Source organism: Martes martes (genome assembly GCF_963455335.1).
Source record: "Martes martes genome assembly, chromosome: 2".
Classification (NCBI taxonomy): Eukaryota; Metazoa; Chordata; class Mammalia; order Carnivora; family Mustelidae; genus Martes; species Martes martes.
Window position 1 is genome coordinate 45,612,974 of NC_137889.1, and position 16,842 is coordinate 45,629,815.

At 52.4% G+C, this 16,842-nt stretch overlaps 1 protein-coding gene across 1 annotated transcript in view; it reads right to left on the reverse strand.

Annotated features, from left to right (window-relative positions):
- Positions 1-16,842, reverse strand: part of GFRA2 (GDNF family receptor alpha 2) — an 83,978-nt gene that overhangs the window by 10,715 nt on the left and 56,421 nt on the right. Inside the window, exons 5-7 of the mRNA XM_080831004.1 lie at positions 3,758-3,867; positions 3,096-3,236; positions 1,066-1,238 (exon numbers count right to left, since the gene is read on the reverse strand). Coding sequence (XP_080687130.1) covers positions 1,066-1,238; positions 3,096-3,236; positions 3,758-3,867 — 424 coding nt within the window. The remainder of the gene's footprint in view (positions 1-1,065; positions 1,239-3,095; positions 3,237-3,757; positions 3,868-16,842) is intronic.

Genomic DNA, 16,842 nt, shown 5'->3' on the forward strand with positions numbered 1-16,842 from the left:
ACACTCTGCCCTAGTAGGGGGTGTGTGTGTGTGTGTGAGAGAGAGAGAGACAGAGAGAGAGAGAGAGAGAGAAAGCGTATGTGTGTGTATGAGTATGTGGGAGAGAACATGTATATGCAAGTTAAGTGTCTGAGAATATGTGTGTGGGGGGGTGAGAGTGTGTGGGTGTGTTGTGTGAGTGTCCGTGAGTATGTATGTGTGTGTGTGTGTTGTGTGAGCATAAGTGATATATGTGTGAGTGTGTGTGTTCTGACTGGAACCAACCTTCTAAGCAAAGAATCCACTGTAGCCACCAGCATGAAGGCCTGAGAGCAGTCAGCAGCCGGGAGAAAGGCTGAGTGGTGAGCCCTGTGACATGCCCCCACAGTGCCACCTGTGTCCCCTGTTGTGGCACTGACCACAGTCCATGCCCAATGCTCACTGATTTGTTCGACCCCTGATGAGACCATAAGGGCCACAAAACCCAGGACTGTGTCCTTTTCATTCATCAGTGCCTCCCTTGCCTCTCCCATTAGTCCTGTACACGATGCGTACATAACACATGCTAGGTGGATCGATGGACGGACATATGGACAAGCAAAAGAACACCAAGGGTTCTGGAGTCTGACGTAAGTCTGAAATCTTATTCTACCACTAACCAGCTGTGTGACCTTGGGTGTGCTACCTAACCCTCCTGGGCCATTTCCCGTGTGTAAAACAAGAAGCCCAACACCTTGCTGTGTGAAAAGGCAATGAAATAGGTAGAGAACGTGCTAGCACAATACCTGGTCAGTAGCAGATGGCTCGGAACGGCAACCCTTACCCCTCTCTGAGCCCCAGGGCATCTAGCACAATCCTCTGATAGGACAGGTGCTTCGCGCTTGCAAGGTGAATGCCCAGGGAACGTATGCACAAAAAGCTAGCCTCAACAGCTCCATCCGGCCCCTTGAGTCCCAATCCAGAGGAAGGAACTCATGCGCCCGGGCCCTGGCCCCCAGTTCACCAATGTCTCACCCCCGCCTCTGGTGTTGTGGTGCTTCTCTAGGCCCTCAGCCTGCCCCCGGCTACAGAGCTGTGCCCCCTCACCTGGACAGATGTGCAGGTGGTGATGACGCTGGTCCCCAGGCTGGTGCTGTCACTGAGGTCATCTGGCAAAGAAGGCGCTTTCTCCACCCGAGGGGCCTGTGTGGCCTGGAATGAGGGGTTCTTGGGGGACAGGTTCACATCTGTGCCATTGCCAAAGGCCTGGATGGCATTCCCTGTGGGGAGAGAGAGCAGGTAGGCGCAGAGGAATAGGGGCTGCTGCTCACATCTCAGTGCTGCCTTCTCTAGAGCAACCCAGAGCCAGGCACAGGCTGTGGCTTGTCCAAACTTACCTTGCCCAGAGCTCGTTTTCAGACACTACTGACATGTCCCATGTAGAGAAGAAAACAGCAAGAGGAAAAGACAAGAAACCACAAGAGAAAGAAATGTGGAAGAGGAAGGGAACAGGGGAAATGGATGTGGGGAGCCCGGATGGAGGCAGCAGGCTGGGCCTGGGGCGGCGAGTGCTGGCTTCTCCGGGGCACCACTCCCCTACACCAATCCTCCCATCCCCCACAACACCCCCCCCCCCCCGTACAGGTTCTCCTGGCTCCTTTACTACCTCAGATGGTTCTGGGTCCCACTTCTGGCATTCCAGGAGCCCCAGACTGAGTCCTCCTCCCGGGGTGGCCTCCCCCACTCCCACACCATTAGCACCAGTGCACTGAGGACTAAATAGTGGGCCCTCTCGGACAAACCTGTCCCCAAGACTTGACCCTCGAACGAAGTGCCTACAGACACCTCCACCTCCAAGTCCTACACGCACCTCAAGGTCATCACATCCACACCCCAACTAGTCATCACTCCCTCCCATTGCATCACGGCTTTCTGGCCCCTTTGAGGGGTCAACTCTCCCACCCAGGTCCCCCACTACGCCTCCCTAACTGCCCACTTGCACTAGGGAAGCCCACCTCCTAAATATCCATCCACTCCCTCTCTCCCCCTCCTCCCCACCACTGTTCCAGTTCAATCACGCCGTCCTCTCTGCGAGCAGCATCTCCGCCCTCTGAGCACACTTGCGTTGGGCCCCCTGTCAGAACCACATCCCCACCACCCGCCCCACACCAGGAACAGGCAGTGGGACTTCTGCAAGTGGGTCTGGAACAATGCTACCTTCTGACACCCCTTCAGTGGCCTGTACCACCACCTCCGCCACCGGCAGTACCACCAGACCCTAACATCGTCAGGACTGCAAGGCCCTTCTTGAGAAGGACTCCCCGTCCCTGTCCAGGCAACTCCAGGCATCCTCACGCTCTCTAGCAAGACAAAGGGGTCTGCAGGTCCTATAACCACTTCTGCCTAAGGTTGACTGGCATGCCCCTGCCTCATCAGCAGACAGATGCCCACTGTCCCTCAATGGGCCAGACTCTGAGAAGCTTCCAGGGTCTGGAGAGCTCCTGAAGAGCCCGGCGCAGACCTCCACCCTAGCATCATTCACCCCGTCCTGTGATCGCAGTGACCCCCCGATGGTGTGCCTCCGTGAGACTGCAAGCTTCTCAATGACAGGCACTGTGACTCATCTCTCTGAATCCCCAGTGCTATAAAGAAAGGGAGGATGGACAGATGGAGGGAAGGAAGAAAGGACAGAGGAAGGGGGGTGCGGATTTTCAAGTGCAGGGAAGGCAAGGCTGTCAGGCTGAGCAGATCCAAGCAGGAGGGACTTGTGACTAGCCTCCCTCTCCAGCCTTTTGAATAGCAGTCTGATGACTTGAAAAGAAAAGTCACCAATTCGAAAGGGGAGTGTATCCTTAAAGGGACGAGTGACAGATGCTGAGAAGAAACCCGGCTGAAGCTGTCAAGGAAACAGACCAGAAACTTTTGACCTTGACTTGACATAGGTTCAAGGCCTCCAGTGGTAAACTGAGGCTGGCCTCCTGACCATTCAGGAGGACGAGTCTCCAAGGTCTCTATAGGTTGCTGGGGAAGCCCCAGCACTGAGCACCCCAGTGGAGAAAGAAGGGGATGGCTAAGGCAGTCACACACGGGGCCCCTCTGGGACATCAGGGCCATGGGGAGGGACTGGGAGGACTTACGGAGGCACGGGTTCTCAGTGAAGTCCCTGAGGAACTTCTCACACTCCTCCTCCATGTTCCCACTCCCACGACAACTGCACCAGGGGGACACCACGATGCCTGTGGGGCTGGAGTCCACGTAGTTGGGTGTCATATCAAACCCTGGGCAGGGAAAAAGGGAAGGCAAAGGAGAGAGGACAGTAAAGCCTTCTTTTTGGGACCCAGGCCTAGACACAACAGAGAGCTGCCCTCTCCAGCAAGCAGAGTGAGCATTCTAGAACCAGGGAGACTAAGGCTCGCATCCTGGGTTTAGATCCCAGGGCCCACATTTATTAGCCAGGTGAACCTTCGCAAGTTACTTGAGCTCTTTAAGCCTCAGTTTCCCCATCTGTAGAATGGGGACACCAACCCCTCCCTAGTAAGCCCTGTTGTGAGAATTAAAGTAAGACAATCCGCATATACCGCTCAGTGCAGTACCTGGAATGTCCAAGCCATGTAATAAATGTTACTTTCTCATTTCAAAAGGCTTATAAGATCCCCAGGGCCCCCCTGCCCCACACTAAAGGGCTGGCCTGGTTTCCCACAGCAGAGAAGCGCAAATCCACCCTCTGGCCCTGAGCCGGGCCCATGGGGGGCAGGCAGCCACGAGCCCCCACGAGCCCAGGTGCACGGGGACGGCTTACCAATCATGCCGGCGTAGGAGCCCAGACACGCCTGGTAATTGTCGGCAGGGCAGCTGGTAAGCGTCTGGTAGGAGGCACGACAATTGGCGTGGAAGTCTGCCAGCCGGGACCTGGTGTCAGGAGAAGACCCAACAGAGAGAACGGTTTAGTCTGGCTGTCTTCCCACCTTTTTTGCGGCAAAGCGGCTCCTCCCTGCAGGTCCCCAGGGCAGGAGGAAGCTAGGAAGGTGGAGAGGATGAACATGGAGGGGGACGAAAACCGCTAGGGACTTTGGGCTGGGAGCTCCTTGAGGGCAGGACTTCCTGGAGAGCCAGGGACACAGCTGAGGCATGGCAGGCTCCAAAGTTATCTTTCAGTCAGAGGAACACAGACAGAACCTGGAGTGGGATTGCCAAGAATGCCTGGACCAAGGCAGGAAAGTGGGCTCGCTCTCTGCTTGGCCACACTCCTGGGTGACTTCGTCCTAGGCCTTCAACACATCACTCCTCCTGCCTGTAAAACTCACACAGTTTCCCTGCCTTGCTCCCTCACAGGATCTGTCCGAGGGTCACAGGAGCCAGCCCCCAGGCAGGTGAAAAAAAGAGATCCCCTAGGGTTGAGACACCCATGGGCTTTCTTGACTGGCCTCTTCTGAATCGGGTCAGAGCAAAGCCTCCCCTGCTGGCTCTCCTCCTGCTTCTCTGTCCCACAAGGGCAGAATCAGCCCTTCCTTCCCCTGGCGACATAACCCACTGTCACGCTTCCCCTCTGTTGGCACCTGTAATACTACTTCATAACTACCTGGGCACCTCCCTCCTCGACCCTGATCCACCTGAAGACAGACGCTCTCTGGCCCAAGTGTGTCTCTAGCACCTGATGTGCAAGGTCCCACGGAGCCCACGGAGCCCAGTCTAACCTGCCCCAGCACCCTGGCTCCCATCAGCCTGGGCTGGGGGTGGCCATCCCACCTCCCGTCATCACTTCCTATAGGTGATTGCCCTTTGCCAATGGTTCCTCCAGTATCATACCATTTGTGCCTTGTAGCAGCTCTAAACAGGGAGGAATAAGGTCTTGTTCACTGGTATTTTCCCAGTGGGCACACAGTAGGACCTCAACAAATACATGATCCGTGAGAAGGCTGTGGTAGCTACAGGAAGGGACAGAACCCAGCCCTTGATGCCCTGCCCCCACTCTCTCCATGCAATACCTCACAAAGCCATCCCAAAGGGTGCCCCAAATTGGGCCGTCCTGGTCCTCCACTGGAGCCCTGTCCCGTCTGAGAAAGGAGTGGGTAGGCAGAGACAAGAGACTGAGAGGAACACCCTCAGAGCAGACAGCTGGATGTGTCCCATCACGGGACACATTCCAGTTTGTCCCAGGGGGGTGCGGTTTGGGGGAGAGAAAGCTCCCCAGAGGAATTCAACCCGGGGATGCTCAGGCATCCCCAGACCCTGCAGCCCACAGAGCTGCGGGAGACGGAAGACAAGCAACATACTCACTGGCCAGGGCCCCGGGTTCTCGCTTCAGCTGTGCCCCTAACTCGCGGGTGACTCGGGCAGACCCTTCCTTCTCTGGCACTCAGTTTCCTTAGTTATCCAGTGAATAGAAAGTACTCTTCGTAAAAGACATTTTCACTGTCTGGGCAGATGACAAAACTCCAGAGGGAGAGGGATGCTGCTGCTGTTTGCACAACGATGTGAATATCCTTAACGCCAGGAAGCTGCACACTCAAAAATGGATAAAATGGTCCGCTTTATGTAATGTGTAATTTCCCACCATAAAAAAATGACTGACAGAAAGACACTTCCACACTCATCCGTTTATCGTTCAATCCTCACCCACACTGAGACCTGAACTCCGAGACGGGACGTGCGACTGCTGTTACTGCCCCACGTTATGGAGTTGGAAGCTGAGGCTTGGAGAAGCCATTGCCCGAGATCACAGCTCCTGGCAGAAGCCCTTGACGGGTCCTTGCACAGACAACATCCTGCGTCCCGCAGCAAAGGAAACCTGCGGGTGTCCTCCCTCTCACTCCCACCCAGGAACACACTCTCTATTCCTCACCACCCAGCCTCCAAGCAGGGAGAAGCAGCGTCTCTAACCAAGGCTTCAGGTTCTGCAGAGTAAGACTTGATCTGGAGTGGAAGGAGCAGCGTGTCCTACTGTGCGCCCTGCAGGTGTGCAGAGGTGCTCTGACTGTGTGAGCGGGGTGGCCTCTGCCCACACCCCAGTCTCCCAGAGACCTGGGGGCGGGGGCAGGGACTTTACTGGGTGGAGAGGATTTGGAGGCACATGCTGCGGGCTGAAGCACGTCCTGACTCCCAGCACCCGGGATGGGACCTTACTTCAGAGTGAGCTCCCTGCAGGCGAGACCGAGGTGAGGGCACAGTGGTAAAGAGTGGGCCCTCAAACCAACGACAGCTGTCCTTATAAGAAGACGAAAGGGACACAGACATAGTGAGAATGCATGTGAGGACGGAGGCAGAGACTGGAGGGATGCACCTGCAGGCCCAGGAAGGCAAGGACTGCAGGCAACACCAGCAGTGAAGAGACGGGCCAGAGCAGATTCTGTCCTCGAGCCTTTCGAGGGAGCAGGGCCCTGCCGGCTCCTCAATTTGAGACTACTGGCCCCCAGAACTGTGAGAGATTAAATTTCTCTTTTAACCCTCCCCGCCTGTGGGACTTTGTGACAGTGGCCCTGAGAAACTCCTACAGTCCCTCTAGGGACGTCACTGCTCACTTTGGCCAAGTGCCTCCCTCCAGAAGGAGCCAAGGGCACATGGTCAGGCCCAATGCTAAGGAGCTCTTCCAGGGGGGTGGGGGAGAAAAATAAAGCCAGGGTGGAGCCCCTGCGTGGTGTGAGCAAGAAAGCTAGATAACAAGCAAAGCCCTAGTTTCCATCTCCTCCCTACCAAAGAGGCATTCAGGTCAACTCTTAGCCCAAATACCGGAGTGCATTCCTATGCCACTTGTTCATGCTAAGCCTGACTCCGTCTCAGTGCCTCCCCAAGGCCCCCCAGCAGCCCTTCCCCAGGAAGCCCTTTCTGGGAACATACATTCCCAGAGTGGTGGACTTCACCGATGTCTTCATCCTTCCTCTAAACACACACTGAGCCCCTGCCATGTGGCTGACAGACTACGGAGGGTCCGAGGGTCAGTGCAACGTCAGAAAGGAAATCCCAGTTCCCGGGGTCAGGACAGAATGGCCACCAGGCCAGGACCCAGGACTTGATGAGAGATGCACTGCCCACCCCAGGAGACCTAAGGGGAGCCTCCCAGGCAGCTCCACTCCACATGGGCACACATGGCCTCCTCCCCTTCTACAAGGTGAGTTTTCCACTCACCAGCACCGGTGAGCTTGAGGATCTTGCCTGACCCCACCACCCATGAAGCCTCTCAGAATGTCACTAGGCCCCAGAGGCTGGAGAAGGCACAAAGCATGAGAAAGGAGAATGTGACTTGTCTAGGAAGAGAGACAAGGCCACTGATAAGAGACGAAAGAAAGGGAAGCCAGGCACTGGAAGGTAAAGGAGCCCCAGGTGAGGGAAAAGACAGCTCCAGCCGGGAGAGGAGAGAGTGTCTGCCCGTGGCCATTCTCTCACTCACGGCCGTGTGACCTTGGGCAGCCCTGTCATGTCTCTGAGCACAGCATCCTCAGTTATCTAACTGGGTGAGCTGTGCCTGCCCTCACAGGGCTACATTAGACAGCTGGGGCGCTTAGAGGAGCGCCCCATTATCTTTCTTCTCTATCCAGACTTCTTGTCCCCAGCACTATGCCTGTCAAGCACCAGCAAGTGAAAACAGGGAACAGCACTTCCTGTGTCTGGGAGAAGAAGAAATACCTGTTCAGCCTGCTGAGGTGGGTCTGCCTCCCATAAAAGGGAACCCGGGAGAGATGGCCCCTCCCCCATCCCTTACCACGAGGCTCCTGAGTCACCCTGCTGGCCCCAGGTGCACGACGGCCTCCCTACCCACCGCTACGCTCCACATCACTCTGAGGACACAGGAAGAGGAACAGAGGCCCCCGAAGCCAGACAACATGCACAAAACTCCTTCACCAGACCCCTCAAAGGCCATGGCCTACTTCCTGTAAGCAGGCCTACGGGCTCCGTGCAGAGCCCATGGAGGGGAGGAGATAGGCCCAGACCCCACAGCCAGCAGAGGGGCAGGTTACTGGAAGGGCCGTGGCTAGGCCTTCTGTTCCCGCATTTCTCCGTTCCCGGCGTCAAAGTGGCCTTGGCAAGAGAGAGGGCCAAATGGGGCCCATTAGGAGGATGGCGCGTCCAAGGCTCCAGAAGGCCTTTGATTGCTCCAACTCTGTCTGCCCCTCAAGGCAGGCTGAAGTCCATGGCAGCGGCTCCCTCTGTCAGCATCAGAGACCAAGGCGTGTCAATTTCCTTCAAGCCGGCAACAGGCGGGCTCCAGGCCCCATGCGCACCAGCCCCGAGAGGTTCGTTCTCCAAGGCAAATGTTATCCTCTTCCTAACACACCGCCAGCCAGCTGGGGCTCCCTGCCCCATCCTCAGGCCTGCCGCCGCGTTTCCCTGCAGACACCGTGAGGTCAGCTCTCTGGACTCTGCTCTCTTGGCTAGGAACAGACTTTGTCCTTGGCCCACCCCCATCACCTGGCAAACTTCTACCTTTAAGAATCCCCATAGGAAGGATGGTGTAAAAGGAAGCATGAGAGAAAGAGAGAGACAAAGAAAAGCCCAGAGAGCCAGCAAGAGAACCAATATGAACACCAGCCAAGTCCCTCCCAGCGAGACCAAGTGAAGACGGCCAAATGAGCTGGGGTGCAGCAGGTGGCTCTGTCCGAAAAACACAGACCCTCCGTGGGCTGGTCGCAGCAGCAGCTGTAGCCTATTCAATCACCGGCAAGCGGCAGGAGAAGCTCGGAGAGACACTTGACCTGCAGCCTGATGAAACAGTTGCCAGATTAAATACAGGATGTCCGTTTAATTTGAAGTTCAGGTAAACAATGAATGTTTTAGTGTAAGTCTTCCCCAGGCAGTATGTGGGACATACTAATGTTAAGCCGAACACAACTAATACTAATACTAGGCGGGTTTTCATCGTTCATCTGGAATGCAAGGCCTGAATTTTTATTTGTTAGCTCTGGCAACCCTATTTGATAGGCAGATGTGTTCCCACAGAGGGAAAAAGAGGCAAGGCCGGATGCGCAAAGATCAACCCACGCAAGCGGAAATCACCCAGACGGGAGCGGGAGCGGTGGGGTAGACTCCCTACAGGGGCTGGTTCTCAGAGTGTGGTCTACCAAACAACAGCACAGCATCCGCTGGGAACTTGGTAGAAATGCAGATTCTCCGGGCATAGCCCAGACCTACAGCCACCATGCTCTCACCGGCCCTCCCGGTGAATCTGGGGCACGCTGACGTTTGGGGATGTGGCCATCGGCACAGGCGGCAGAGTGGGGCTTCTGGGGCCCCTTCAGACCTCACTCCCTGTCTCAGCTGTAAATATCCCCACCTTCAGGGCGCCCGCGTGGCTCTGTTGGTAAAGTGCCTGCCTTCCGCTCAGGTCACGATCCCAGAGTCCCAGGATCAAGCCCCACATGGGAATCCCTGCTAGATGGGGAGTCTGCCTCTCTCTCTGCCCCTCACCCCATTCTCCTACTCGCTCTCATTCTCTCAAATTTTAAAAAAAAAAATCTTAAAAAAATCTTTAAAAAAATAAGTAAACAAGAAAATAAAAAAATAAATATCCCCACTTTGTGACCTAGTCAGGGAAGAAAGTAACGCTTCAGGCCACGACCTGAGAAGGCTCTTGGTGATGAGGCAAAGAATGCTTGTGTTCATATACACACATGCACGCGCGCACGCACACACACACACACACGTACATCAATCCCTACACAGACATACACTTACACTTGGATATACTCTTCTCTCTACTTTGCTCTTAGCCAAGAAAAACTACAGACACCTGTAGCACCCTTGATCCAAAGTATAAATACCTTCCCAAACACATATGGTTTCTCAAACCTATCTACCCTAACATAATAAAAGGTGAATCGCTACACAGAATCCCAAAGCATTCCAATGCTGGCCAGTATGTGGCTTTTTGGTCTGAAGTGCTTGTCAGGTGCCCAAAGTTCCCATTTATCAGATTATACCTGTTATGCTGTTGCCATGGAAACCAGTAGGTTTCTGTTGGTCTTCTATAGAAGTGGAAAAGGAGAAAAGGAAGCTAATATTTATTGAGAACCTATTACGTGCCAGACACTGCTCCCTCAATTAATTTTCGAAACAATCCCACAGAGTAGACGTATTCCCCAGCAAGGCCACGGCAGCTCTGACACATAGGCCACACAGCTATATGCCCGCCAGCCCGCACAGCAAGACCAGGCACCTGCTAACAAGGACACAGTCTTTCCTCCGGCTCTGCTGTCACGAGCCACCACTGCGGATGATGATTCCAGAGGCAGCCACCAGCCCTGCCTCATGCAAACGAACAGGGCACTTGAATATTTCATGGAGGGGAAAAGGGGCTCCCAAGAAGTGCAAATTACTCATGATGGGCCTCATAGACAATTTATGGGAATGCAGAGAAAATGACTTTAATAGACCCAAGTGCCTCTGGAATGGCTTTCTGAGGTCCCCTCCAGCAGTGCAGGACTTGCCTAAGTAGGTTCAATGTTATGCGACACTGAGAAAGGGGAAAATGGATTTCACCCACGTGGCTGCTTTCTGACACCTCCGGGGCTCACCGTGGACAACCTGATCCTCCGTCCTTCCCAGGACACTGCCACCACTGATTTCATGAACTCAAGTCCCAACCTGGCTTCCTTCCCTTCTGTTTATTCTTCGAGTGTGCAGTGAATATTTATCTATCTGCCCAGAATAGCAGCTCCCCTGGGGGTGGATGAGGGAAGGGACTTCTTCCTCCAGCCGGGTAGTTCTAGTAAAAACTGTCAGCCATGGCACTCTATCGTCCTGGGCCAAAGGTGGACACGTGACCCAGGCTGTCCCCGGCCACCCTGACCAGTGGTTTAGGGATAAGGAGGTAACACGGGCGAGTCTCAACAGGGTCGTTCCCTGAGGTTTTCCTAATGGAGCCAGCAAGGAAGGACATTCTTTTCTCTCTGGTTATGAGGCACCATAGATGTGAGCCCAGAAGAATCGGGCCCACAGTTCTAGCCTCACGGTCACAATAAGAATAAACATCCAGCTAACCTGCAGAGAGAAGCAGAAACAAGAGACAAGGAGAGATGGAGACAGGCCTCTTTGTAGCTGAATGCTGGCATATACTCCCACCCTTTCTATATTTTACCGGAAGCCAATAAATTCCTTTGTAATTTTCTTAAGCTAGTTGGGGCTCTGTCTCTTATAACAGAAATATTCTTGACTAATGTTTAGCTTTAAACTAATGTTTAGCTTTACTCTCTGATTTTATATGCTCTTCTCTGTCCAAGTTAAAAGCAACCAAAAAGGCATACACTGAAAAGGACAGAGATCAAAAACCAAACCCACAAAGGGTCTGGCTAAGCCATGTGAAAGGGCCAGGCTTGCAGGAGTACCTTAGCGAGAGCTTTGGAAAACAAATGCTAATAAAATTCACGAAGGAAAATGGACCTGGCCTTGGATCCTTTCCCCAGCTTCACTAGAGGGGAATGGCTCAGACGGATCAGCCACAGAAAGCTGCATTGCTATTAAAAATGACAAGGATGTAGATTGTGCCAACATATGAAAATTCAAACATGAAATCACGTGAAGGGATTAAAAATCAGGAGACAATACCGTCTGCTCACCCTGGTTGCAAAAGCAGGGGGAAAATGGTAAATATACAAACTAATGAGATCCAGAAGCAAATTCCAAAGATGCTAATAGAAGACACTGTTCCTTACGTTCTCTTTTAATAAAGTTGCTTTAAGATTGTAATTATTTCTTCAAGTGTAACTGAATGAGGCCTCAGGAATCCTGAGTTATTACAAACAATGATGTTTCTAAGCTTTCATTTAGAGAAAGTATTACTGGTTCCAGGAGCATTAGCAAATTTAACTGACCCTCTGTCCCAAGACAAAGAGGCTAACAGAGAAAACCTACCACCCCAGAGAACCAGCTCCTCACTCCGGGGCATCTCCAACACTAGGAGCTTACAGGTCTGAGACAGAAGCTGGTGCCAGGCTGGGAAATGCAGACCAGGCCCTTCTGGACACGAACATGAATGACCCCAGTGCAGGTTGCCACAAGTGGAAATGTTGGCTCTCCCCACCACAGGAGGTCCTGAATTCTGCAAGAGCCCTCGCCGCTCTCCACCCCAACCAGAAACACACTCGGCCCTAAGGTCCAACTTCTGACATCTCGCCTACCGGCTAGGTTTGAGGCTTGGCTTTAGCTACTCACTAGCTATGTAACCTTGAGGAGGTCATTAAACCTCCGTCTCTTCACTGGAAAATTGAGGTAATGATAGTATTTACCTCATATGGCCATGGCAAAGATTGAACGAGATGTCCAAGGAGCAAATGTACGTAAGGACTTTGATGGTGCCTGACACGTAGCTTGCGGCCGCCGCTGTTGAAATCAGAAGACCCACTATCCACTCCCAAGCATGCAACACGGTGCAGAAGGCAGGAGCCCGCTCCCTTCAGGCCCAGGCACGTAACATCTCTGACCTATTAACAAGCACCCCCCGTATTTGTACAGTGTCACACAAGGTACTTCTACTAACATCCCCACATTTTACCCTGACAACAATTCTCTGAAGCTGGCATTATTACCTCCGCTTCACAGATAAGGAAACAAAGACCTAGAGAGGTTAATTAACTCAGTTACTATCGCAGCAGCAAGGCCGGAAGACTGAGCTTCAAATCTTAGCTCCGAAGCCAACAGGTTTTCCCTTCCATCATGCAGCCCACCCCATCACCCTCCATCTTTTTCCCAACCCACCAGCCCCTCCCCGTCTCCCAGCCTTCTGAAGCCACGAACTCAATGGGTTTATTTCTCTCTGGCGTCACCCAAGGAAATCAGTGGCATGCCACCTTGCTCCTTGGCCCCCCTTGCCATCCAGCCTGGAGATCCCACAGCACCCCCTTCTCCCCTCCAGGTGAACCCTGAGAGCATCCTTAAGAAATGGCCTGGTGAGTGCTGTGGTTGGAGCGGCTGTACCTCCAACTGACCAGAAGCAATCAGCTAGACCCAGACCACCATCAAGACACAGCGGTGACAACCACAATGGCCAACCCAAGCCGCTTTGGGAGAGGATCAGGAGGGTCTGGATGGGTATCCCACCTAGGTTCCAGAGGTGGAAGCCAAGACCATATCCGTCTTCCCAAGACCACCATTGGATATACTCCTTCATGTCCTCTGAAAACACAAGCAGATGGCCAGATATCCTTTTCTCCATTTTTCCCCCAATCCCTTCACCTAGGTTCCAAACCTATTATTACCCAGTAAGAAGAGAAAAGAATTAAACATATGCATCATTTGATTTTAATTGAAGGACTGTTCTATTTCATTGAACTGCTAAGTAAGCTGAACAAGAGATTGTGTTTACATAAGCAAAGCCCGAGTCACTATAGACTTGCTGTCACATTAAGTCAATACTTATGAAGGCTCTCTATTTAATTATTCAGTGAGGATTGACTTATTATTGTGTTAAGAGTGTGGTTAGCCTTGAGCTAGGTAGCCAGCCAGCGGAAAGATTTCTTTCAACTTTCTCTGAATGCTGATATGGTTCTTGTTGGTGGTATGAGGTTAGGTTTCCTCCCTCTCTCTCTCCCCACCACAACCCTCCTCCCTCTTGCTCCAGAGCAAAAAGCTCCAGATCCACCACCCTCCAGTTGGCCGCAGCAGGAGATCCTGCAGGGCCAGGCACCAGGCAAGGTCCCAGGTCTCAGTGGCCGGCCATTCACACGCTAGGAAGACCTAACATTCCTAACCTTCTAGGAATTAGTCCTGAGACGGTGACCCCCGAAGTCCCATTAGCTTACTTCCTCTGCTCTTGGTTCTAGCGGTTCCGACATTCATTCTTCCCCTTCCTGATGATGAGGACCTCCTACTCAAAGACCTAGATCCCTCCCTGGCTTTGTTATTCTCAGCATTTCCCTCCCCTCAACCTCCACAGAATGTGTTCCTCAGCCTTTGCAATCCATCCAAACCCTATTATTCCATGGCATATCGTTACAGAGATTCAGATAGATTCTTACATCAAGTAACATCTCCTGAAACATAACATACGAGAAAAATCCAGAGGTAGAGGCTTAGCCTAAACTTCAGAGCAACGGAAGAGACAGAACAGCATCAAAGAGCAAAATCACCTTCAAACCCCAACTCTGCAAATTAGAAGGGGTACTATCTTGGCTAAGTACTCACCCCTCTGTGAACACCCTAATGCATAAAAAAGGTCTGGTAGTTTCTGAGAAGGTAACCGAGATCCCCATATTACACCTAGGATTGCGCCATGCGTGCTAGCATGCTAGGCTTTTATGAAGGTCCATTGTGACCTTGTGGCCCCACTGATGCCCCAGACTTCCTCAGCCCATCATGTACCACCTTGGTCGCCACCCATAATCTGGACTCCACTAACATCTACCAACTCACCCCTCCTTAAACTCCTCCTCTCTCTCACCCCAGACCTTGCAGCAATACCGAAGAGCACACATTCCCCAACCACGATGCTTCACAGACCCTTATCCTATGGAGCTGCTTCCACCAGGAACACCATCCCCCAACCATGTCCTCCCTAAACTTCTCCCAGCTCACCCTTCTAAACCCAGTTCAGGTGCCAGCCCTTCCAGAACACTTTCTGTGAAAGTTCTGCTCCAACTCTGAACGTGTTTCACAAACTCCAATTACTGAGCTTGTGCCGCCAAGCATACCATAATTTATACTTTTCATATCTGTTTCTCCTATTAAAGTAGGAGTTCTTTCAGAACAGAAACAATCTTTTTTTTAAAGATTTTATTTATTTATTTGACAGACAGAGATCACAAGTAGGCAGAGAGGCAGGCAGAGAGAGAGAGGAGGAAGCAGGCTCCCTGCTGAGCAGACAGCTGGATGTGGGGCTAGATTCCAGGACCCTGAGATCATGACCTGAGTGGAAGGCAGAGGCTTAACCCACTGAGCCACCCAGGCGTCCCCAGAACAAAAACAATCTTATTCATGTTTGAATCTTCAAGGTCCAGAGTAATACCTGACACCAAATAGGGACTCAACAGCCACTGGATGGAAGGAGGAAGGGAAGGAGGGAGGAAAAGATGAATGGATGGATGGATGGATGGATGGTTAGGTGGGTGGGTGGAGGAATGGGTGGGTGGGTGGATAGATAAGAGAGTAGTTAGGTAGATGGATAGATGGATGGTTAGGTAGACAGATGGATGGTTAGATGGGTGAGTGGATGAATGGGTGGGTGAGTGGATGAATGAATGCGAACTATTCTGGAAGCTGGAAGACTTCCCTCAAAGCAGGAGGAGAGCCAAGAACTCTCTTAATACCTCCTCCTGAAAAATAAAATCACTCCAGATTTCTAGCTGACAGCACGGCAAAATGCATCAACATCGCATTAACTTAGGAAACGAGAAAGATAGCCCTTTAGTGGGTCTGTCTTCCTTCTCCTCCAATCCTGGTGGTTGTTAGGAATTTGGAGAAGTATCTTCACTATCTCTGGTAATAGCCATCTGCTAAAAGAGGCCCCAGTGGCCTGCAAGAATTAACACACATCCTTAAGCACCACTTTAACATGAAGAAGTACCTCAGGGCCCTAGAGAGAACAACACAATGGGTCCCTGTGGAGCAAGACTGGGCAAATTGTCCATTCTCAAACAAGCAGAAGGGCAAAAGGAATCCGTGACGGGGTCGAGTTTGGGGGTCAAAATGCCGCTGCTTACATGCCATAAACTCTAGAACTATCACTGCCTCTCTGAGTACCTAAGCGGCTCCATGATACCTACATGGAAGAGTGGTTGGAATGAAACCACATACGCAAAAGTGCTTTGCAAAACAGAATTCCCTCTATATATGTATACTCTTATTTTTTTCCTTTGGCATAATAATAAAAGAACAAGGCAGGACTAAAGCACCCAAATTCTCTTCTTCAGCTGACTCAAAAAGACCAGGTCCCAATCAAGGCAGACAGCCAGACCCGGGGACAGGAGAGGGCTGGGGTGGCAGCGTAGGTAAGAAGCCAGCATACCCCAGTCTGTACCCACCAGGAAGCAGGAAGGACCCCGTGTGCTTGGGGTCTGCTCTTCGAGGATGCTGGGAGATCACAGCCTCAGAGCCACAGAGCCTGCAGGGACCCCACAGCCCCTTCCCCGCTGCCCTCCAACCCAGGCCTTCTAGAGCAGACTGCATAGGCAAATATTCTTCCAATCAGGCAAATATCTGGGCAGCTATGTCACCATTAAGAGTCTTTCTCATTATATAGACTAATGAGAACGCTATGCTTCTCGGGAGCAATTTATCAAGGCAACATCCATTATAAATGACGTTTTTTCCTGAACTAACAAAGAATGTGAGGCTGGGGAAACTGGTTAAAAGGAAATGTTTAGCTGATTCCAGAAATCATTCGGAAATTAACGACCTACCCTCTTGCTGGTCAGTGTTCCCTCTGTGCTCCAGCTCCCACGCGGATCCCGCCCTGGCCACCCACGTGCGCCCAGACCACCTGAGCCCGCAGGCTGGGGAAGGGGAGCGATGCTGGCTCCCAGGAACACCCTGCCTTAGGAGGGGCGCGTGGTCTTAAGCAGCAAGCATCACTGAAGCATGGAAGACCAGATTATTTGTGGTCCCAACTTGCTGAGGCAAGATGAAAAATACAGCAAACGGCAGCTGCTGAACTCAGCTTTTTTTTCTTTTTCTCCCTCCTTTCTCCTTCGCTGAGGTTAGTGTTTTACAAAAAGGGCTTTAAAAAAATAAAATCTATAAACGAGGGGGTTCCAACCTGTCAGCTTAAGGTCAAGCACACAGACTGCAGCATCCAGGGAAGACAGAACACGGGCCGTTCGCCTCACCAGCAAGCGGGACACTTACCAACACAATCCCCATGGGCATGCCCATGGGAGGGCCCCGCCACCCGGACAGACACACACCGCACACCCCCACACACAGGTCCTTCCCCTACACCCTGACTTGTGTGGGTCCTCCCTG